Raw genomic sequence first — 26116 nt, 5'->3', positions numbered from 1 at the left:
ATACATTCAAATTTCAAACCCTTATATCTCTCTTCGTACTATTGAGAATACAATGAATTCTTTACCAAATTGTAGGGAATAGTTAGTTGTATAACTGATATAAATAGCGATGTTTTAGTGTGAATAGTTAATGAGATATGGAAGGTTAAATTTGGAGGTTTGCAAATACATTCAAACTTCAAACCCTTATATCTCTCTTCGTACTGTTGAGAATACAATGAATTCTTTACCAAATTGTAGGGAATAGTTAGTTGTATAACTGATATAAATAGCGATGTTTTAGTGTGAATAGTTAATGAGATATGGAAGGTTAAATTTGGAGGTTTGCAAATACATTCAAATTTCAAACCCTTATATCTCTCTTCGTACTGTTGAGAATACAATGAATTCTTTACCTAATTGTAGGGAATAGTTAGTTGTATAACTGATATAAATAGCGATGTTTTAGTGTGAATAGTTAATGAGATATAGAAGGTTAAATTTGGAGGTTTGCAAATACATTCAAATTTCAAACCCTTATATCTCTCTTCGAACTATTGAGAATACAATGAATTCTTTACCAAATTGTAGGGAATAGTTAGTTGTATAACTGATATAAATAGCGATGTTTTAGTGTGAATAGTTAATGAGATATAGAAGGTTAAATTTGGAGGTTTCCAAATACATTCAAATTTCAAACCCTTATATCTCTCTTCGAACTATTGAGAATACAATGAATTCTTTACCAAATTGTAGGGAATAGTTAGTTGTATAACTGATATAAATAGCGATGTTTTAGTGTGAATAGTTAATGAGATATAGAAGGTTAAATTTGGAGGTTTGCAAATACATTCAAATTTCAAACCCTTATATCTCTCTTCGTACTGTTGAGAATACAATGAATTCTTTACCAAATTGTAGGGAATAGTTAGTTGTATAACTGATATAAATAGCGATGTTTTAGTGTGAATAGTTAATGAGATATAGAAGGTTAAATTTGGAGGTTTGCAAATACATTCAAATTTCAAACCCTTATATCTCTCTTCGTACTGTTGAGAATACAATGAATTCTTTACCAAATTGTAGGGAATAGTTAGTTGTATAACTGATATAAATAGCGATGTTTTAGTGTGAATAGTTAATGAGATATGGAAGGTTAAATTTGGAGGTTTGCAAATACATTCAAATTTCAAACCCTTATATCTCTCTTCGTACTGTTGAGAATACAATGAATGCTTTACCAAATTGTAGGGAATAGTTAGTTGTATAACTGATATAAATAGCGATGTTTTAGTGTGAATAGTTAATGAGATATAGAAGGTTAAATTTGGAGGTTTGCAAATACATTCAAATTTCAAACCCTTATATCTCTCTTCGTACTGTTGAGAATACAATGAATTCTTTACCAAATTGTAGGGAATAGTTAGTTGTATAACTGATATAAATAGCGATGTTTTAGTGTGAATAGTTAATGAGATATGGAAGGTTAAATTTGGAGGTTTGCAAATACATTCAAATTTCAAACCCTTATATCTCTCTTCGTACTATTGAGAATACAATGAATTCTTTACCAAATTGTAGGGAATAGTTAGTTGTATAACTGATATAAATAGCGATGTTTTAGTGTGAATAGTTAATGAGATATGGAAGGTTAAATTTGGAGGTTTGCAAATACATTCAAATTTCAAACCCTTATATCTCTCTTCGTACTGTTGAGAATACAATGAATTCTTTACCAAATTGTAGGGAATAGTTAGTTGTATAACTGATATAAATAGCGATGTTTTAGTGTGAATAGTTAATGAGATATAGAAGGTTAAATTTGGAGGTTTGCAAATACATTCAAATTTCAAACCCTTATATCTCTCTTCGTACTGTTGAGAATACAATGAATTCTTTACCAAATTGTAGGGAATAGTTAGTTGTATAACTGATATAAATAGCGATGTTTTAGTGTGAATAGTTAATGAGATATGGAAGGTTAAATTTGGAGGTTTGCAAATACATTCAAATTTCAAACCCTTATATCTCTCTTCGTACTGTTGAGAATACAATGAATTCTTTACCAAATTGTAGGGAATAGTTAGTTGTATAACTGATATAAATAGCGATGTTTTAGTGTGAATAGTTAATGAGATATGGAAGGTTAAATTTGGAGGTTTGCAAATACATTCAAATTTCAAACCCTTATATCTCTCTTCGTACTGTTGAGAATACAATGAATTCTTTACCAAATTGTAGGGAATAGTTAGTTGTATAACTGATATAAATAGCGATGTTTTAGTGTGAATAGTTAATGAGATATGGAAGGTTAAATTTGGAGGTTTGCAAATACATTCAAATTTCAAACCCTTATATCTCTCTTCGTACTGTTGAGAATACAATGAATTCTTTACCAAATTGTAGGGAATAGTTAGTTGTATAACTGATATAAATAGCGATGTTTTAGTGTGAATAGTTAATGAGATATGGAAGGTTAAATTTGGAGGTTTGCAAATACATTCAAATTTCAAACCCTTATATCTCTCTTCGTACTATTGAGAATACAATGAATTCTTTACCAAATTGTAGGGAATAGTTAGTTGTATAACTGATATAAATAGCGATGTTTTAGTGTGAATAGTTAATGAGATATAGAAGGTTAAATTTGGAGTTTTGCAAATACATTCAAATTTCAAACCCTTATATCTCTCTTCGTACTGTTGAGAATACAATGAATTCTTTACCAAATTGTAGGGAATAGTTAGTTGTATAACTGATATAAATAGCGATGTTTTAGTGTGAATAGTTAATGAGATATGGAAGGTTAAATTTGGAGGTTTGCAAATACATTCAAATTTCAAACCCTTATATCTCTCTTCGTACTATTGAGAATACAATGAATTCTTTACCAAATTGTAGGGAATAGTTAGCTGTATAACTGATATAAATAGCGATGTTTTAGTGTGAATAGTTAATGAGATATGGAAGGTTAAATTTGGAGGTTTGCAAATACATTCAAATTTCAAACCCTTATATCTCTCTTCGTACTGTTGAGAATACAATGAATTCTTTACCAAATTGTAGGGAATAGTTAGTTGTATAACTGATATAAATAGCGATGTTTTAGTGTGAATAGTTAATGAGATATGGAAGGTTAAATTTGGAGGTTTGCAAATACATTCAAATTTCAAACCCTTATATCTCTCTTCGTACTGTTGAGAATACAATGAATTCTTTACCAAATTGTAGGGAATAGTTAGTTGTATAACTGATATAAATAGCGATGTTTTAGTGTGAATAGTTAATGAGATATGGAAGGTTAAATTTGGAGGTTTGCAAATACATTCAAATTTCAAACCCTTATATCTCTCTTCGTACTATTGAGAATACAATGAATTCTTTACCAAATTGTAGGGAATAGTTAGTTGTATAACTGATATAAATAGCGATGTTTTAGTGTGAATAGTTAATGAGATATGGAAGGTTAAATTTGGAGGTTTGCAAATACATTCAAACTTCAAACCCTTATATCTCTCTTCGTACTGTTGAGAATACAATGAATTCTTTACCAAATTGTAGGGAATAGTTAGTTGTATAACTGATATAAATAGCGATGTTTTAGTGTGGATAGTTAATGAGATATAGAAGGTTAAATTTGGAGGTTTGCAAATACATTCAAATTTCAAACCCTTATATCTCTCTTCGAACTATTGAGAATACAATGAATTCTTTACCAAATTGTAGGGAATAGTTAGTTGTATAACTGATATAAATAGCGATGTTTTAGTGTGAATAGTTAATGAGATATAGAAGGTTAAATTTGGAGGTTTGCAAATACATTCAAATTTCAAACCCTTATATCTCTCTTCGAACTATTGAGAATACAATGAATTCTTTACCAAATTGTAGGGAATAGTTAGTTGTATAACTGATATAAATAGCGATGTTTTAGTGTGAATAGTTAATGAGATATAGAAGGTTAAATTTGGAGGTTTGCAAATACATTCAAATTTCAAACCCTTATATCTCTCTTCGAACTATTGAGAATACAATGAATTCTTTACCAAATTGTAGGGAATAGTTAGTTGTATAACTGATATAAATAGCGATGTTTTAGTGTGAATAGTTAATGAGATATGGAAGGTTAAATTTGGAGGTTTGCAAATACATTCAAATTTCAAACCCTTATATCTCTCTTCGTACTATTGAGAATACAATGAATTCTTTACCAAATTGTAGGGAATAGTTAATTGTATAACTGATATAAATAGCGATGTTTTAGTGTGAATAGTTAATGAGATATAGAAGGTTAAATTTGGAGGTTTTTGCAAATACATTCAAATTTCAAACCCTTATATCTCTCTTCGTACTGTTGAGAATACAATGAATTCTTTACCAAATTGTAGGGAATAGTTAGTTGTATAACTGATATAAATAGCGATGTTTTAGTGTGAATAGTTAATGAGATATAGAAGGTTAAATTTAGGAGGTTTTTGCAAATACATTCAAATTTCAAACCCTTATATCTCTCTTCGTACTGTTGAGAATACAATGAATTCTTTACCAAATTGTAGGGAATAGTTAGTTGTATAACTGATATAAATAGCGATGTTTTAGTGTGAATAGTTAATGAGATATGGAAGGTTAAATTTGGAGGTTTGCAAATACATTCAAATTTCAAACCCTTATATCTCTCTTCGTACTATTGAGAATACAATGAATTCTTTACCAAATTGTAGGGAATAGTTAGTTGTATAACTGATATAAATAGCGATGTTTTAGTGTGAATAGTTAATGAGATATAGAAGGTTAAATTTGGAGGTTTGCAAATACATTCAAATTTCAAACCCTTATATCTCTCTTCGTACTATTGAGAATACAATGAATTCTTTACCAAATTGTAGGGAATAGTTAGTTGTATAACTGATATAAATAGCGATGTTTTAGTGTGAATAGTTAATGAGATATAGAAGGTTAAATTTGGAGGTTTGCAAATACATTCAAATTTCAAACCCTTATATCTCTCTTCGAACTATTGAGAATACAATGAATTCTTTACCAAATTGTAGGGAATAGTTAGTTGTATAACTGATATAAATAGCGATGTTTTAGTGTGAATAGTTAATGAGATATAGAAGGTTAAATTTGGAGGTTTGCAAATACATTCAAATTTCAAACCCTTATATCTCTCTTCGAACTATTGAGAATACAATGAATTCTTTACCAAATTGTAGGGAATAGTTAGTTGTATAACTGATATAAATAGCGATGTTTTAGTGTGAATAGTTAATGAGATATAGAAGGTTAAATTTGGAGGTTTGCAAATACATTCAAATTTCAAACCCTTATATCTCTCTTCGAACTATTGAGAATACAATGAATTCTTTACTAAATTGTAGGGAATAGTTAGTTGTATAACTGATATAAATAGCGATGTTTTAGTGTGAATAGTTAATGAGATATAGAAGGTTAAATTTGGAGGTTTGCAAATACATTCAAATTTCAAACCCTTATATCTCTCTTCGAACTATTGAGAATACAATGAATTCTTTACCAAATTGTAGGGAATAGTTAGTTGTATAACTGATATAAATAGCGATGTTTTAGTGTGGATAGTTAATGAGATATAGAAGGTTAAATTTGGAGGTTTGCAAATACATTCAAATTTCAAACCCTTATATCTCTCTTCGAACTATTGAGAATACAATGAATTCTTTACCAAATTGTAGGGAATAGTTAGTTGTATAACTGATATAAATAGCGATGTTTTAGTGTGAATATTTAATGAGATATAGAAGGTTAAATTTGGAGGTTTGCAAATACATTCAAATTTCAAACCCTTATATCTCTCTTCGAACTATTGAGAATACAATGAATTCTTTACCAAATTGTAGGGAATAGTTAGTTGTATAACTGATATAAATAGCGATGTTTTAGTGTGAATAGTTAATGAGATATAGAAGGTTAAATTTGGAGGTTTGCAAATACATTCAAATTTCAAACCCTTATATCTCTCTTCGAACTATTGAGAATACAATGAATTCTTTACCAAATTGTAGGGAATAGTTAGTTGTATAACTGATATAAATAGCGATGTTTTAGTGTGAATAGTTAATGAGATATGGAAGGTTAAATTTGGAGGTTTGCAAATACATTCAAATTTCAAACCCTTATATCTCTCTTCGTACTATTGAGAATACAATGAATTCTTTACCAAATTGTAGGGAATAGTTAATTGTATAACTGATATAAATAGCGATGTTTTAGTGTGAATAGTTAATGAGATATAGAAGGTTAAATTTGGAGGTTTTTGCAAATACATTCAAATTTCAAACCCTTATATCTCTCTTCGTACTGTTGCGAATACAATGAATTCTTTACCAAATTGTAGGGAATAGTTAGTTGTATAACTGATATAAATAGCGATGTTTTAGTGTGAATAGTTAATGAGATATAGAAGGTTAAATTTAGGAGGTTTTTGCAAATACATTCAAATTTCAAACCCTTATATCTCTCTTCGTACTGTTGAGAATACAATGAATTCTTTACCAAATTGTAGGGAATAGTTAGTTGTATAACTGATATAAATAGCGATGTTTTAGTGTGAATAGTTAATGAGATATGGAAGGTTAAATTTGGAGGTTTGCAAATACATTCAAATTTCAAACCCTTATATCTCTCTTCGTACTATTGAGAATACAATGAATTCTTTACCAAATTGTAGGGAATAGTTAGTTGTATAACTGATATAAATAGCGATGTTTTAGTGTGAATAGTTAATGAGATATAGAAGGTTAAATTTGGAGGTTTGCAAATACATTCAAATTTCAAACCCTTATATCTCTCTTCGAACTATTGAGAATACAATGAATTCTTTACCAAATTGTAGGGAATAGTTAGTTGTATAACTGATATAAATAGCGATGTTTTAGTGTGAATAGTTAATGAGATATAGAAGGTTAAATTTGGAGGTTTGCAAATACATTCAAATTTCAAACCCTTATATCTCTCTTCGAACTGTTGAGAATACAATGAATTCTTTACCAAATTGTAGGGAATAGTTAGTTGTATAACTGATATAAATAGCGATGTTTTAGTGTGAATAGTTAATGAGATATAGAAGGTTAAATTTAGGAGGTTTTTGCAAATACATTCAAATTTCAAACCCTTATATCTCTCTTCGTACTATTGAGAATACAATGAATTCTATACCAAATTGTAGGGAATAGTTAGTTGTATAACTGATATAAATAGCGATGTTTTAGTGTGAATAGTTAATGAGATATAGAAGGTTAAATTTGGAGGTTTGCAAATACATTCAAATTTCAAACCCTTATATCTCTCTTCGTACTATTGAGAATACAATGAATTCTTTACCAAATTGTAGGGAATAGTTAGTTGTATAACTGATATAAATAGCGATGTTTTAGTGTGAATAGTTAATGAGATATGGAAGGTTAAATTTGGAGGTTTGCAAATACATTCAAATTTCAAACCCTTATATCTCTCTTCGTACTATTGAGAATACAATGAATTCTTTACCAAATTGTAGGGAATAGTTAGTTGTATAACTGATATAAATAGCGATGTTTTAGTGTGAATAGTTAATGAGATATAGAAGGTTAAATTTGGAGGTTTGCAAATCCATTCAAATTTCAAACCCTTATATCTCTCTTCGTACTATTGAGAATACAATGAATTCTTTACCAAATTGTAGGGAATAGTTAGTTGTATAACTGATATAAATAGCGATGTTTTAGTGTGAATAGTTAATGAGATATGGAAGGTTAAATTTGGAGGTTTGCAAATACATTCAAATTTCAAGCCCTTATATCTCTCTTCGTACTATTGAGAATACAATGAATTCTTTACCAAATTGTAGGGAATAGTTAGTTGTATAACTGATATAAATAGCGATGTTTTAGTGTGAATAGTTAATGAGATATAGAAGGTTAAATTTGGAGGTTTGCAAATACATTCAAATTTCAAACCCTTATATCTCTCTTCGAACTATTGAGAATACAATGAATTCTTTACCAAATTGTAGGGAATAGTTAGTTGTATAACTGATATAAATAGCGATGTTTTAGTGTGAATAGTTAATGAGATATAGAAGGTTAAATTTGGAGGTTTGCAAATACATTCAAATTTCAAACCCTTATATCTCTCTTCGTACTATTGAGAATACAATGAATTCTTTACCAAATTGTAGGGAATAGTTAGTTGTATAACTGATATAAATAGCGATGTTTTAGTGTGAATAGTTAATGAGATATGGAAGGTTAAATTTGGAGGTTTGCAAATACATTCAAATTTCAAACCCTTATATCTCTCTTCGTACTATTGAGAATACAATGAATTCTTTACCAAATTGTAGGGAATAGTTAGTTGTATAACTGATATAAATAGCGATGTTTTAGTGTGAATAGTTAATGAGATATGGAAGGTTAAATTTGGAGGTTTGCAAATACATTCAAATTTCAAACCCTTATATCTCTCTTCGTACTATTGAGAATACAATGAATTCTTTACCAAATTGTAGGGAATAGTTAGTTGTATAACTGATATAAATAGCGATGTTTTAGTGTGAATAGTTAATGAGATATGGAAGGTTAAATTTGGAGGTTTGCAAATACATTCAAATTTCAAACCCTTATATCTCTCTTCGTACTATTGAGAATACAATGAATTCTTTACCAAATTGTAGGGAATAGTTAGTTGTATAACTGATATAAATAGCGATGTTTTAGTGTGAATAGTTAATGAGATATAGAAGGTTAAATTTGGAGGTTTGCAAATACATTTAAATTTCAAACCCTTATATCTCTTTTCGAACTATTGAGAATACAATGAATTCTTTACCAAATTGTAGGGAATAGTTAGTTGTATAACTGATATAAATAGCGATGTTTTAGTGTGAATAGTTAATGAGATATAGAAGGTTAAATTTGGAGGTTTGCAAATACATTCAAATTTCAAACCCTTATATCTCTCTTCGAACTATTGAGAATACAATGAATTCTTTACCAAATTGTAGGGAATAGTTAGTTGTATAACTGATATAAATAGCGATGTTTTAGTGTGAATAGTTAATGAGATATAGAAGGTTAAATTTGGAGGTTTGCAAATACATTCAAATTTCAAACCCTTATATCTCTCTTCGAACTATTGAGAATACAATGAATTCTTTACCAAATTGTAGGGAATAGTTAGTTGTATAACTGATATAAATAGCGATGTTTTAGTTTGAATAGTTAATGAGATATAGAAGGTTAATTTTGGAGGTTTGCAAATACATTCAAATTTCAAACCCTTATATCTCTCTTCGTACTGTTGAGAATACAATGAATTCTTTACCAAATTGTAGGGAATAGTTAGTTGTATAACTGATATAAATAGCGATGTTTTAGTTTGAATAGTTAATGAGATATAGAAGGTTAATTTTGGAGGTTTGCAAATACATTCAAATTTCAAACCCTTATATCTCTCTTCGTACTGTTGAGAATACAATGAATTCTTTACCAAATTGTGGGGAATAGTTAGTTGTATAACTGATATAAATAGCGATGTTTTAGTGTGAATAGTTAATGAGATATAGAAGGTTAAATTTAGGAGGTTTTTGCAAATACATTCAAATTTCAAACCCTTATATCTCTCTTCGTACTGTTGAGAATACAATGAATTCTTTACCAAATTGTAGGGAATAGTTAGTTGTATAACTGATATAAATAGCGATGTTTTAGTGTGAATAGTTAATGAGATATGGAAGGTTAAATTTGGAGGTTTGCAAATACATTCAAATTTCAAACCCTTATATCTCTCTTCGTACTATTGAGAATACAATGCATTCTTTACCAAATTGTAGGGAATAGTTAGTTGTATAACTGATATAAATAGCGATGTTTTAGTGTGAATAGTTAATGAGATATGGAAGGTTAAATTTGGAGGTTTGCAAATATATTCAAATTTCAAACCCTTATATCTCTCTTCGTACTATTGAGAATACAATGAATTCTTTACCAAATTGTAGGGAATAGTTAGTTGTATAACTGATATAAATAGCGATGTTTTAGTGTGAATAGTTAATGAGATATGGAAGGTTAAATTTGGAGGTTTGCTAATACATTCAAATTTCAAACCCTTATATCTCTCTTCGTACTATTGAGAATACAATGAATTCTTTACCAAATTGTAGGGAATAGTTAGTTGTATAACTGATATAAATAGCGATGTTTTAGTGTGAATAGTTAATGAGATATGGAAGGTTAAATTTGGAGGTTTGCAAATACATTCAAATTTCAAACCCTTATATCTCTCTTCGTACTATTGAGAATACAATGAATTCTTTACCAAATTGTAGGGAATAGTTAGTTGTATAACTGATATAAATAGCGATGTTTTAGTGTGAATAGTTAATGAGATATAGAAGGTTAAATTTGGAGGTTTGCAAATACATTCAAATTTCAAACCCTTATATCTCTCTTCGAACTATTGAGAATACAATGAATTCTTTACCAAATTGTAGGGAATAGTTAGTTGTATAACTGATATAAATAGCGATGTTTTAGTGTGAATAGTTAATGAGATATAGAAGGTTAAATTTGGAGGTTTGCAAATATATTCAAATTTCAAACCCTTATATCTCTCTTCGAACTATTGAGAATACAATGAATTCTTTACCAAATTGTAGGGAATAGTTAGTTGTATAACTGATATAAATAGCGATGTTTTAGTGTGAATAGTTAATGAGATATAGAAGGTTAAATTTGGAGGTTTGCAAATACATTCAAATTTCAAACCCTTATATCTCTCTTCGAACTATTGAGAATACAATGAATTCTTTACCAAATTGTAGGGAATAGTTAGTTGTATAACTGATATAAATAGCGATGTTTTAGTGTGAATAGTTAATGAGATATAGAAGGTTAAATTTGGAGGTTTGCAAATACATTCAAATTTCAAACCCTTATATCTCTCTTCGAACTATTGAGAATACAATGAATTCTTTACCAAATTGTAGGGAATAGTTAGTTGTATAACTGATATAAATAGCGATGTTTTAGTGTGAATAGTTAATGAGATATAGAAGGTTAAATTTGGAGGTTTGCAAATACATTCAAATTTCAAACCCTTATATCTCTCTTCGAACTATTGAGAATACAATGAATTCTTTACCAAATTGTAGGGAATCGTTAGTTGTATAACTGATATAAATAGCGATGTTTTAGTGTGAATAGTTAATGAGATATAGAAGGTTAAATTTGGAGGTTTGCAAATACATTCAAATTTCAAACCCTTATATCTCTCTTCGAACTATTGAGAATACAATGAATTCTTTACCAAATTGTAGGGAATAGTTAGTTGTATAACTGATATAAATAGCGATGTTTTAGTGTGAATAGTTAATGAGATATAGAAGGTTAAATTTGGAGGTTTGCAAATACATTCAAATTTCAAACCCTTATATCTCTCTTCGTACTATTGAGAATACAATGAATTCTTTACCAAATTGTAGGGAATAGTTAGTTGTATAACTGATATAAATAGCGATGTTTTAGTGTGAATAGTTAATGAGATATAGAAGGTTTTTTTGGGGGTTTGCAAATACATTCAAATTTCAAACCCTTATATCTCTCTTCGAACTATTGAGAATACAATGAATTCTTTACCAAATTGTAGGGAATAGTTAGTTGTATAACTGATATAAATAGCGATGTTTTAGTGTGAATAGTTAATGAGATATGGAAGGTTAAATTTGGAGGTTTGCAAATACATTCAAATTTCAAACCCTTATATCTCTCTTCGAACTATTGAGAATACAATGAATTCTTTACCAAATTGTAGGGAATAGTTAGTTGTATAACTGATATAAATAGCGATGTTTTAGTGTGAATAGTTAATGAGATATGGAAGGTTAAATTTGGAGGTTTGCAAATACATTCAAATTTCAAACCCTTATATCTCTCTTCGAACTATTGAGAATACAATGAATTCTTTACCAAATTGTAGGGAATAGTTAGTTGTATAACTGATATCAATAGCAATGTTTAGTGTTAATAGTTATTGAGATTTAGAAGGTGATATTTTGGTGGTTTGCAAATATCTTCAAATTTCAAACCTCTATATCTCTCATTGTATTGTTGAGTATTCAATGAAATCTTTGCCAAATCGTAGGGAAAAGTTAGCTGTATAACTGATATTTTATATCAGTTACATTTTATATCAGTTTATATAAGATTAAACTATTATAAAGGAAGAAACTAAAGTTATTGATTTTTGGAAGCTTTATAAAAAGCTTCCAAAAAAAGATGTAATTTAAAATTGATATCAATGCAGAATTACTGTGATTTTTGAATTACCAATCACTTTGTAACACCCAGCCGTTCGATTTATATGGTAATTGAATATTTCGATATGGTAATATGGCTGGTAATATTTCGATAAAAATGATTGAATTAAGCGATCTAATCATTTGCCGTGGATAAGGTTTATGAATGTGTGTTTAATTAGATTTTTTATTTGGTTTCCTGTATTGTTCAGATAATTAGTGCTCATTGGTGGAAAGACTTGTAAAGGGAGATTTTTGGAGTAACGCAAACCAGATAATTTTATCTTCGTGTTCCGTGGATCTGAAGAGAATTCAGTTTTAAACGAATGATATATAGGTCAAAAAAATTGTCGAAACTCATATTGAGTTACCTTTTCTGGACATTAATGAGGTTCGAGGGGATGGGAGGTCCGGGATGCTGCGAGGGAGCCGGGATGTGTACCATTGTAGAAAATTTAATTAAAACACTAACTTGGTTCACAATATTTTACAGACCAATCGGGGAAGTCATTAAAATTTGAACATGCTAGACAATTGCATCCATACTGACGCTAGAATAAGTGCATCCGTCCATGATTAAACCAGCATCATTTCGTAATGCGTTGATATTTGATTAGTTGTCGCAACATGTTTTCAGTTAGACCTTCGAGATGCCTTTAAATCGAATTTTCATGCGGGTAGATTGCGATAACTAGCTTAAAGAAAATCGTCTGAGGCATTGGTGTGTCGTCAGACATTAAAATGGGTACTTCCGGTAAAATAGCAGTTTTCTTAAACTTTTTTTAACCCAGTTAGAGAGGGGGAAAAATATGCTTCGTAGATTTAATGTCAAAGAAAATGCGTAATTTTTCATCTTTTTTTTCTTTGGTGACAGATTTATTAATCTCCCAAAACGTGTATTTCTGGTTGGAAAATTAATATTGAAAACCGATCACGAATAAGATAAAATTGTAACTTTGATCTTAAATATCTCGACCAATATTAGGGATATCGAAACGGAGTCAACGTCATTTTCTTTATGTAGTTTTCATAATCATTGTCAAAACCAGTACTTACTTACTACGTAGCTCTACAGCCCTGGGTGGGCCCTTGCTTCCTTAACAATTCGACTCCAGACATCTCTATTAGCTATTTTTGCTCTCCATCCCGATACTTCAAGGATTCTCAAGTCCTCTAAGGACATCGTCAAGCCAACGTCTTCGCGGTCGGCCAACTCGGTACCTATGACGGTACCACGCGCAGCAGCCTGCTCGGCATCCTAGCATTCTTGCAATATGGCCTAACCATTCCAATCGTCGAGCCTTTATAGCCCCATAAGAGTGTATAAAGCTCACAGTTCTTTTTGAGTCTCCATGTGCGAGAAGTATGTGTCGAAAACTTGACCATTAATCCTCCTTAAGATCAAGAACATTGAGACTATTTATCATGGCAGATGTAAACGTCAATGTTTCAGCACCGGCCTGATTAAGCTTCTATAAAGCCTTATCTTCGAGGTTCTGTACAGATAGGAGGTCTTAAACAATTTCACTTATGAAACCTCAATCAGCTTTATGGCCAACACTCCGCCTTAAAATAAAGATACAGCATCGGGGATGGAAAATTTGAAAACCAGTCTAAGGGAATGGATTAGCTATGCGGTTAGCGTACTGGACTCCCACGCGGAGATCCCGGGTTCGAGACCAGCTGCTGTCCCTTAGATTTTCTCTTCCTAGGAGCTTCTTCTTACAGCTCACTGTCCGGTGATGGACTAAGTTGTCTGTAACGTGAGAACACTGTCCGGAAGCCGGCAGTGCACTGAAAAAGCTCCGGGAGCCAATGACCTTAGATGTTGACGCGCCTTAAATCATCAAAAATAAAATTTAAAAAAATATAGTTTATTTAATGTGTTTCTTTTTTGGAGTTCCGCTTTCCTAAAAAGTTATTAGCGATTGGTGCGTTTTACATGGATCACCCAGTATATATACTACAGGAAAATATGTACATATCTACCGGAAAAGGTTTAAAATTTAAAATCATATTTAGTTAAAAGTAGATTAACCTCCCGAGTTATTTACTTTTGCTTACAGTTTGTGGTAAAATGTTCTAAAGTTGTTGACTAACTTTTTGGTCTAACATAATACAAGTATGTTTTAGTTTGTGTTGAAATTCGTTTATTCTGTTTTGTTTACATTCGCTTATGAAGGACTCATATTTATTTAAAGTTAGATTCTTTCATCGTCCGAGTAATAAATACGAGTAATTATAATAGTCAGCTAGGTGAGCTTTTAGCTGATCAAAGTGAAAAAAATAAATAAATAGTTTGAGTAAATTTTGCAACGAGGGAAGGGGATTAGCTGAGTGACTTCCGCTGACTGGATTCCAACGGGAAGAGACCCTGGTCTTGAGTCCAGCTGCTGGTCCTTAGAGTATCTCTTCCTTGGTACTTCTTAATGTGTCTTAACTGTTCAGTGATGCGAAAGTTTTGTCTGTAACCCATGTTGCACGTTTACCCTATACGAGGTGTGGCTATTAAATAACTGAGACTGATGCTGCTACAGAAGAACTATGCATGCGCCAAATCCTAACGACCTGGCATCTGTGCAGCGTAAAGCCTTCCATTTTCGATTGCAGCGTCTCACACGTGTTTGTAGAAAAATCTGTCTGAACGGAACCTGACGTGTTTGTGTAAGAGGTGTTAGTTTCCGTTTTACCGAAAACATGATACTACACATGTAGTAGAGCAACGAATTGGCGTGAAATTTTCACATCAAAACTTGATAAAACCGCTACTGAAACTTATCTTTTTTTAAAAAGAAGTTTATGGCGATGAATGTTTATCACGTGCACAAGTTTTTGAGTGGTTCAAGCGTTTCCAAGATGGCCGGAGATGACGTCGAAGATGATGACCGCCCGGGTCGGCCCTTCCACGTCCAAAACGGATGAATATATCGATTATAATTAATCAACATTACTACCGGCGAGGTGCTTGCTCAACTCTGGTGAAAGAGTAAGGAAAAAAAAAACGACCCGATTTGTGGAAGAACAAGTCACGCGGGTTCTCCATCAAGACAACGCGCTAGCTGACACTGCATTGTCTGTCAAGACGACGTTTCTAGCCAAGTACAACATCCCAGTTTTAGGGCCATCCACCTCATTCGCCTGACCTGCCTGGCCCCATGTGACTTTAGATCTGTTCCCCAAAGTCAAATCTGCATTAAAAGGAACACGATTTTTCGGTCCGTTGAAGCTGTGAAAGAAAAAGCGGCACGCGTCATGCAGGAGCTGACAGAAAAAGACTTCCAGCACTGTTTCGAACAATGGTAAATTCGCACGGAGCGTTGTAGGGATAGGGGAGGGGTGTATATTGAAGGTGATAATAACTAAATATGTATAAATAGTCTCGTTATTTAATAGCCACACCTCGAAAACTTTTCGTAATACTTAAAAAAAAGTTTTCGAAACATTGTCAATGATTTTTAAGTATTGAAAAGAATTTAACAAGTATTCATTAAATGCTCACTAATTGAAGTATTCGAGCCAAGTATAGATTGGAAGGATAACTACAGAAATTTGGCCTTAAATAATTTACTGGCTAACAAAGTTCCAATATCACCGGTGTAATATAACTTTGATTGGGCAGACATTTTGCCCTACGGATAATCACAAGGGCCGACTGATTGCCCTTTCCAGCCGCACAGGAGTTCTAATCAAATGTTTAACTCCATTCGAGGCCAATAGGTGCGTGTCAGTTTGGTTACTGGATTTTATTGCGGGAATGAAGTGAAGTTATGCCACCATCCTGTGAGAGAATCCTGAATTCGGAATTTTAGTGGATATTAAATGATCCTCTTTTTTCCAGAACTTTGCACTTGAAATACTTAAATATTTGCAACTAAATATTTAGTTCAACAAGTTCTGATCTGACAACATATAATTTAAACGTCATGTTTACTTCATCTGCTGTGTACAGTGTAAAACGAAGTTCTAACTCTTAGATATTTGTTAGACAATTTTGGAAAGACAAATAATCTTTACCAAAAAATTATTGTTTTAAATTTAGTAAAATAGTAAAGCAAGGGATTGGCTGACTGATTATTGGCACTGGACTATTTCTCCAGCGGACTCTTTCTCCAGTGGACTATTTCTCCAGTGGACTATTTCTCCAGCGGACTCTTTCTCCAGTGGACTATTTCTCCAGTGGACTCTTTCTCCAGTGGACTTTCTCCAGTGGACTATTTCTCCAGTGGACTATTCCTCCAGTGGACTATTTCTCCAGTGGACTATTTCTCCAGTGGACTATTTCTCCAGTGGACTATTCCTCAAGTGGACTCTTTCTCCAGTGGACTATTTCTCCAGTGGACTATTTCTCCAGGTTTTGGGTTCGAATCTAAGTGCTTTACTTTAGATTTTTCTCTTGCTAGGAGCCTCTTTTAGCTTGTTGTACGGTTATTAGAGAATACGGAGGCTGGTAGTGAAAAAGGCTTGGGGCTTTAGATGTTGACGCGCCTTAAATGTAAAGAAAAAAGGTTAACAACGGTAATAAATAAACATGTTTGAAGGGAGTAAATGTTTTATTGTACCTTAAGGGTGTAGTTTAGTATGGTAGGGCGCGTAATAAGGTACGTCGCAGGACAGTAGGAGGCATTTCCGGAAAACATCTGAGAAAAGTGAAAAATCTATTCAGGAAATTGCTACATCCGGTTGTAAAATTCGCACTTACTCCCAAGGTGATCCCTCTACAGTACACAATACACAGCTCCCGAAATAGCACTTTAGAGGCAAGCTTAAACACCCTCCTTCCCTCAAAGTGTTCTAAAATAGAATTTCCCTGAAAATAATCCAGGTTCCGGTTTTAAAATCAATCAATAAATCTACCCAGGAGCTTTTATTCAATACACAGATAATCTCCAAATGTAATGTCGATAAAAGTAGTTTTTATTCTGTGTGTGGGGGGTTAAGCTTGATGTGACGTAAATACCATTACGTCATTTCTTTCACCCTCTTTGCATATGTGTATATATATATAAATATATTATCTCTCCTAACTCCATTACATATATGTATGCATATATAATTTCTGGTAACATGACGCTGACAGATTTATTCGACTAGAATAAATTAATTTAAACTACATGAATATATTATGTATGATTGATGACTGAGCATTTTCTTTTACCTACATTTTATTTTTATTTCCTGTTTTACATTATTTAATTTTTTTTAGGGGGGGTTATAGATTATGTGAATCCTGTTCAAACTTGATGAGAACAGTTTTTTTGTATTTTTAATTAAGATTAAAAATAAATGGTGTTAACCAGAGCAGTTTTTATGTATTCTGCAGTGATTTGGCAATCGATAAATTTTAATCGCCGTGTCTAAGTATAGGCAGTCCAATGACTACGATTGATTGGGTGATTGAATCACTGGTCACCGTTTTTTTGCTGTGATTGGAGCAAAAAATCTGTAAAATAATTAATTTTTTTCTTCCCGTGGTAAATAGTGCCGAGAAGTCATTGAATAACATCCACAGAAAGGCTCCACGATAGCCGAGCGGTTAGAGGTGAGACCCGCAAAGCTAAGATGTATTGTTGGTTTAGTGGGTTAGATTCCCCCGGTCTAGCCCTTGGATTTTATTTAATGGTTAATATGAGAAATTGGTGGTAAAGTAAGTTAGGCGGTTATATAGACTAGACCCGCAAAGCTAATATGTATTGTTGGTTTAGTGGGTTCATTCCCCCGGTCTTAGGCCTAGGATTTTTTTTAATGGTTAATATGAGAAATTTATAGTAAAGTATGTTAGGCGGTTATAGGCTAGACCCGCAAAGCTAAGATGTATTGTTGGTTTAGTGGGTTCGATTCCCGCTCTTAGACCTTGGATTTTATTTAATGGTTAATATGAGAAATTGGTAGTAAAGTAAGTTAGGCGGTTATATAGACTAGACCCGCAAAGCTAATATGTATTGTTGGTTTAGTGGGTTCATTCCCCCGGTCTTAGGCCTAGGATTTTTTTTAATGGTTAATATGAGAAATTTATAGTAAAGTATGTCGACCAGTTAAAGACTAGACCCGCAAAGCTAAGATGTTTTTACATCCACAGAAATTATACTTTCTGGGAGAGCCCAATTATCCTTCTCGTCCTGAAGTGCCCCGCCTATACTTCTTTTCTCCAGAATATAGTCGTAAATTTGTAGAACTGGGTGAAGCAGTAATTATGCCTAATTTTTTTAAAAACAAAAAAAAAGTCGTAGGAGCAGTTTTGGGGGCGACACTTCCTGTTGGCTGATCTTGAACCGGATATCAAATTTGAGTTAAAAAAAGAAATGCAATTTTTCAGGTTTGAGTTATCCTGTACACACACTTTATAGACAGACAGATCCCCAGACCAATTTGTTAAAACTACTTTTAGGCATGTAGGTGTCCTCAAGAGGGATATTTCCAGTGAATATTTGGTACGATTGCAGTACACTCACCTTACCTAGTAAGAGAATTTAATAAAATAAAAATATAATAACAGGTTATATATTTAATAATTATCTTTGGTGTACCTACAATGTTTCTATAAACATGTAGAACTGCACTTCAGGACAACCAATTTGTCCACCCAGAAGAAAACAGTTCTCCTGTAATGTGGTGATTCAAAGAGTTAGAGTTAGAGAGAGAGCACTCAGGATGCTCTTCTTTGGGTGGAGATGGCATTCAGCCTCCTGCAGGACACCGTTCTGACTATGAGAGCACATTACTCGTATCCAGGTGCTGTTCAGATTACTGCTGGTAATAGCAGTGCATACCGTAATCAGATTAGGTATGCAAACTAGTCCTCTGCTGTTTAGTTCCTCTCCCCTCCCGCCGGCGGGGGATATTCTCCTTCCTCATCATACTGTTTGTATGTACGTACGTGCCACAGGATATGGGTAAATCTGTTATAAAGTTTTAAACTCCATAATATATAAATTTATTTGTCAGGAAGTAAGTTTGTTTGTTCCTCTAGTCGGAAACTTTTTCTTTCCATCATTTTGCAGTAAGCTGAATGTGGCTGGATTGCTTTGCCCACCACACGTAGCGCGTATCTTCTTTGTTGGTATCTGTAGATTGCAATTACGTGAGATTCTCGCTCCAGGAAGCGGTAGATAATTTTCAAAACAAAAAATACTCGCAAATTGGATCGTGCGTGCTACAATTTGTAGATTAGTCTAAAAACTACACAGTAATTATCTGAAGTGTAATTGGCGGTAGATTTAACCAGCTGTTTAACTAGAAGAATTCAATTTTATGAGAAAATGATTGGTGTTCGTAACAATTCTTTAATATCGAATATGTAAATTTATTTTTGAGATTAGTATTTTTAAATAAAAACGATAATATTTATAATCGAGTTATTGAAAGCCATGTGCCATCCTGATTGAATATGTATTAGGATGCATGCTTCCCAAGTATTTCTAGGGATTTATTTAAAAAACATGTTGAGTTATTTTTCTCATGTCATGCCATGAATCAAAGGTTTTTTTTGGGAAAAAATATCAATCTAATACTCTATAAATTAAAGCGACATCTTTCTATGGACATCTTGTACTATTTTCAAAAAAAAAAATCAAATTTCCCATTGTATTTTTTCAGGCGAGCTTTACGTCCAACTACTAAATTAGGTGTCGTGGACAGAGGCGACTAGCAAACATACTTTACTGTTAAATTCTATGTATTAAATAATAAGCAAGGCCTAGACCGGGGGAATCGAACCCACTAAACCAACAATACACCTTAGCATTGCGGGTCTAGTATATAACCGCCTAACTTACTTTACTATAAATTTCTCATATTAACCAATAAATAAAATGCAAGGCTTAGACCGGGGGAATCGAACCCACTAACCAACAATACATCTTAGCTTAGCGGGTCTAGCCTATAACCGCCTAACATACTTTACTATAAATTTCTCATATTAACCATTAAATAAAATCCAAGGCCTAGACCTGAGGAATTGAATCCACTAAACCAACAATACATCTTAGCTTTGCGGGTCTAGCCTATAACAACCTAACTTACTTTACTGTAAATTTCTCATATTAACCATTAAATAAAATCTAAGGCTTAGACCGGGGGAATCAAACCCACTAAACCAACAATACATCTTAGCTTTGCGGGTCTAGCCTATAACCGCTCGACTACCGTGACGCCCGAATTTCCCATTTTCACTTTCTCTAAATTGTATTTCAAGATTTAAGGGGCTGTAAAGCGCTTTTCGTCCAGAATCTGATCAAGAATCATTGCCTAGTTTCATTCAACTGTTCCAAAATCCACTTTTTACGATTAAATCTACGCGATTACCTGCAACGAGTAAGTAAAGTGGGGGAACAAAAAAATGGTAATATGTGTACCGCCATAAATTTCCATCAATATTCAAGAAATTTTCTTTAATATTCTCCAATATCTTGATGGAAAAAAAAATATATTTATTCCCAATGATTCAGCTAGAGAGGAAAATAAGTAAAAGAAAACTGGTCGCAAGAAAATGATAATATAGAAAAGGAGGGATTGGGACAAAAGATTGCGGGAATGGCTCTCAGAGAGAGAGGGAAGAATGTTGGTATCGCGCACAGACTCACCCACACTAGCACGCGCACATTGCTTTGCACAAATTGAAAATCCTTGCCATTGGAAAGCAATTGTAGACAAATTGAGTCAAACGCTATAATCCTGCAGATTTAGTCGTTCGCATTTCTATCCTCCGCTCCACCACCGCCCGCGTCTCAATGTCTCCATCTTTCTTTTCGACTAACCACCAAATCAAATACTATTACTGAAAAGATAAAGCAATTTTGATTTTACTTCCAGCCTCGTTATTTTCTGATTACGTTCAAATCCAATATAAATTATCGAGTTTTCTTTCGATTTTCACAAACCACAGATCACTTTTCCCGCGTATTAAATGCGGAAATGGAAATATTTCCAATTAAAAAAAGGTTTTCCTTTTTAAAAGCAGAAAAATGCACAGGATTAATGGCGAAAAACAGATTATACTTTATTATTATAGTCCCCGTAAGGAGGAAGTGGAGTAGCCACTTCTTCAGGGTACTTGGCGTCCCTGCGGGTATTCTAGCCTAACAACATGAACATGAGCAACATATACTGTTACTACACCCCAACACATTTATACATTACACTTAGGGCATAGTCATCTGTACAAGGTGGGGGCTTATTAGCTCTCGGAACCGTGGTGCAGATTGTGACAAGATGAGGATGAAACTGCTCTATGAAACCTTTGGCTCTTTGAGACCAAAGGAGAGAGTAGCGCAAAAAGACTTAGCAGGGAATTACAGTAATGGTAATAAAAGGAGATTCTATAAAATTATGTGTAGATCAGTTACCTAGACAACCATGGTTTAAGGGAACTGTCACCTAATAAATGGGTTGTTACGACAATAAGCAGGCTGAGAGCGAACCACGCGGTGTGCGGATCCTCCTCCTCTTTGCGTAGATTGCAATGAGGAGGAGGATTTCAAACAAATAATAATGGATAAGTCCACGTTATGTGGTAGAAAGGAAACGAATGTTTCGAAGACTTATACAGGTATTTAGATGCACCATTTCGCTACGAAGACATAATATTCTCCACCAACATCTGTGTGCTTAAATCTGTAGCAGAGCTAGCAATGCAATATGAATGTATTTAAAACTTATAGCCGATTAGAATGAATGGAAGAAAATGATTAGAGAAAGATTACCTGATTTTAATTTCGGTTAAGCTATAAGGATGGCAGGAATATAGAGTACTGATCCATCCATTAGTTGTAAGTTTGTTTGTAAATAGTTGTATATAGTAGAGGGATGAATGTGTGAAGCGAATGTATTTATAAGTAAGAATGGAGAGTGAGTGATATTCTAGTGATAAGCACCTAGACGATGCTGGCTGTATACATAGACGATGCCGGCTGTATACATAGACAATGCTGGCTGTATGGCGAAAGCCAATGCCAAAAAAAAAAGGCAAAAAAAGGGAAAGCCTCTTTAGTATAGGGGAGTTTCATCTACTAGATCCAAAAAAGGGGAAGGCACAATAAGCCCTCTTTTGGCTGCGGTGCCTTGGGGGCATAGAGGTCCCACCCGCGATAATCTAATCTTAATCTTAATCTTATTATTACATTATGCTGTGTATCCTGCAATCGGATGTAGCTTGGCCAGGATCTTCTTTTATTTTGGTGTCACATAAAATGAAGTTGCTTCTTTCTTGATGAATTGCGGGCAAATTTACCCGCAATTGACCAAACATAGTGTCTGGTGCAGTCGTTATGCGCCAAATATTCTGGCTGTAAAAAGTTTATACTTGTAATTCAAAAAATTTAAATATTAACTTTGTAAATTTATTTCGCTATTTTATGATAAATTTTCATTTTACCATTTTTTTTTTTTCCAGATATCCAAGAATTTTATGAATTAACACTTTTGGATGATACAAAATCCATACAACAGAAAACTGCCGAAACTATACGAATAGCGAACAAATGGGAATCCAGCGAAGGACCAATCTCTTATAATAATGAGGTACGTGAAAAACTTGTTCGCTCTTAGTAAACGTTCTACATATGAATGCCAGCGGAAATACAATAATTAGTTTGAATACAAATACCAAATTTATGCAAATAAACTCTCTTTTTTTTCTTAGTGATTACTTACGTTGAATAAAGTTTTCTAATTAAACTAACAGATAAGACACGACTTTTAATCTAAATATGGTGTTGAATATATTTAATTTCCGGAAAAAGGTATATTTTTTTGAAATAATTTTCACGATCGATCTATGTTGATGATTGGCTTCCGGTTTTTATTTTGACCCTACTCTTATGCAGTTTTCTTTTCGTGCTTCTTTGAATTTATTCTGAGCTTCCACTGTTTAGTGCTTAAAGTCCTGTGCTTATTTTAAGTTTTTTTTTCTGGTTTTTTGGACAGTTTAGTGCTTGTACCTGTTTTGTCCAATTTCATACGTCATTAAGTAAGTTCATATCCAGTTGTAGGGGGGGGGGTCTCTGGAGATATACCTAATCATTCCTCTACTTCAAAGTATAAATCCCTATTCCAGAATATCCTGTATTGTATGTGTTGTTTATATGTTCTCTGTTCTGGACCACCTATCTCCATTTTCTCAGATCTAATAACCTTCAGATTCTCTTCCATATCATCCATTCTTTGTGAGTTGTTCATCTTAGGCTCTAGTCTTTTACCATATCCACCATTTCCTGCTCTATACATAAAGCTCTTTTAGTTTGTCATTTATAATTATTGTAATCATTTGCGAATTCGAAATTCGTTTAAGTTGATTAATTTATCAAATGAACATTTGCTGTTGAAACTATCCGGAAATCTACATGTATGAATTTTGGAAACTGCAGACATTGCTCTCTACAACAACATAGTGAACATCCTGTTTTGCAAACATCTCTTTCCACAAATAGTAATTAATTGGCATACGAAATGTTTTTTTTTTTTTTTTTTTTTATAGCCTATTAACGCTGCCGACAACGAACATGTTAACGCATGAATATAAAGTAGCCAATTGTAGCGCTTGTTATTGTATTGTTTGTGAACTTTCCTCTAGAACAGACAAAACAATTGGCTAGTTTGCTTTGTTTCGATTCGATGCAATCTATACATTATATTGGGTCCAATTATACTCAAATAAACAGTGCGCGCGCTTTAACTTTAATATAACAGTAATCCTTCCTCTGTATAATAATTGGCTTGGATGTATTATACAACGCTCATACAGTTCCTTGTTTTCAATATTCTCTCTTCTATTTTAAGTTAATTTCGTACCAATTGGTCCTTCCTTACTTTGTCCATGCTTTTCTAAATTCTTTTCATTGTTGATAACTTGAAATTTACATTATTGTTCATTATTTTTGGTGACTGATTCATAGTTTCAATAGGATGAAAAAATAATTGTTATTTCAGTCGTGATACATTTATTCTGCCGAGCTTTCGATCTAGTCCCTAGTCCCTAGGTCGAAAGCTCGGCAGAATAAATGTATCACGAGAGTCCATGAACAGACAAGACAGAAGACACACCAACCCTGTAATTTGTAATATACAGGGTGATCCATTTAAAACGCACCAATCGCTAATAACTTTTTAGGAAAGCGGAATTTCGAAGAAACTCACGCAGTAAACTATATATTTTTTTTTTATCTAGTTTTCAAATTTTCCACCCCCGATGCTGTATCTTTATTTTTCACGGAGTTACGGCCAAAAACCCGATTGGGGTTTCATAAGGACCACTGGTTTTGACAATGATTATGAAAACTACATAAAAAACTTTGAAAGATTACATTAACCCTGTTTTGATATCCCTAATATTTGTCGAGTTATGAAAGCTTTTATCTGACGATAAAACAAATTTATCCCTGATTCACCCATAACCATTACATTACACTACATGTTTTAAAATCTTCAATTATTATTATTTTTGTTCTTTGAGTCTCAAATAATATTTTTGCAGTCAGTGGACCTCCCAAAACATGTATTTATGGTGGAAAATTAATATTGAAAACCGTTCGCGAATAGATAAAATTGTAACTTTGATCTTAAATATCTCGACTAATGTTAGGGATATCGAAACAGGGTTAACGTCATTTTTCACATTTTTTTTTATGTAGTTTTCATATTCATTGTCAATACCAGTGGTCCTTATGAAACCCCAATCGGGTTTTTGGCCGTAACTCCGTGAAAAAGGAAGATATAGCATCAGGGGTGGAAGATTTGAAAACTAGACCAAAAAAAATATAGTTTACTTCGTGAGTTTTTTTCGTAATTCCGCTTTCCTAAAAAGTTATTAGCGATTGGTGCGTTTTAAATGGATCACCCTGTATATTAACTAAATTCAAGCTACTTTTTCTTAATCCTAAACTTTCTTTTACCTCTTATCAAAACAAAAAAAAGAAAAAGGAAATGCTGGAAAAGGAGTTAAGATCCTTTAAAGATGAAAATACTTATCTTCCGGTTTTGACACGTAAATAAATATGAAAGGTGAAGGCAGAAGTTAGGAATGTTCATTGTTTGATGGTAAAGATCCTCTTGATCAAGTGAAAACAAAAGTTTGGAAAATCTGGAAAAAGTTTAGTTATTTTCTGATGAAAGGAAAAAAAAAAGGAAGAGTTTTCTATATAGCAAAACCCAAAGTTTTTCGTAATTTCTATAAAGTTTGAATTGAAATAAATAATGAAATTATTTATTAAAAGAAAAACAAAAACTTGGAAATGAGTGCTTAAGGTTGAGTTTGAGAATTGTTCAGAATTTTTCTTTAGAAATCCTTTCTTTGAAGGGTTCTCCATGGAAACTGGGATTAATTTGCAACCTTCCCGCAATCTCCTTTCTCTCCCTAAAGTTCTGCAGGGTCAACTTTTACTCTTTTTTACTTTTTGGTGCCAGGAGAGACAAATCAACCTTTTAGCATTCCTAAGTGACGGCAACGACTCATCTAGGTAACAGCTAGGCCCTCTAGGGGAATCTCTGGGTTCAGGGAGCGGGAAGGTTGGAATAACCTCGGACTGGTGGCACACACTACCTTCTCCTGGATGTTCTAGACTGACTGTGTCCCGCTTCAACAGTTGGTAACTATCCAGACTCTCTAGGGGAGCCCCGGGAAGAGAATGTTCACTCCCTGGTCTCCTCTCCACTCCCCTCCTTAGCAGCTACTCCCTCCACTGCCTGGTTAACTATTCAGGCTTTCCAATAAATGTCCTCCCAAATGCGCCTTATTCAGGAACCTACTTTCAGAGGACGACATCCCTTGGTGGATAGTTCATCACTGTCCATTCAGACTTTTCACTGAAGTGTGGTTAATCCACTTCCTTTCTGTTG

At 33.1% G+C, this 26116-nt stretch overlaps 1 protein-coding gene across 4 annotated transcripts in view; it reads left to right on the top strand.

Moving 5' to 3' along the window:
- dlg1 (MAGUK family member discs large 1) overlaps positions 1 to 26116 on the top strand; it is a 775373-nt gene that overhangs the window by 388622 nt on the left and 360635 nt on the right. For all 4 annotated transcript variants that reach the window (XM_074136765.1, XM_074136768.1, XM_074136767.1 and 1 more), the window contains exon 3: positions 22677 to 22804. In XM_074136765.1, coding sequence (XP_073992866.1) covers positions 22677 to 22804 — 128 coding nt within the window. The remainder of the gene's footprint in view (positions 1 to 22676; positions 22805 to 26116) is intronic.

This window comes from Rhodnius prolixus, unplaced genomic scaffold, assembly GCF_049639745.1.
Source record: "Rhodnius prolixus isolate KJV_2025 unplaced genomic scaffold, Rpr scaffold_5, whole genome shotgun sequence".
Classification (NCBI taxonomy): domain Eukaryota; kingdom Metazoa; phylum Arthropoda; class Insecta; order Hemiptera; family Reduviidae; genus Rhodnius; species Rhodnius prolixus.
Note: the sequence above shows the minus strand (reverse complement) of the source record. Positions and strands in the feature narration are given on the sequence as shown.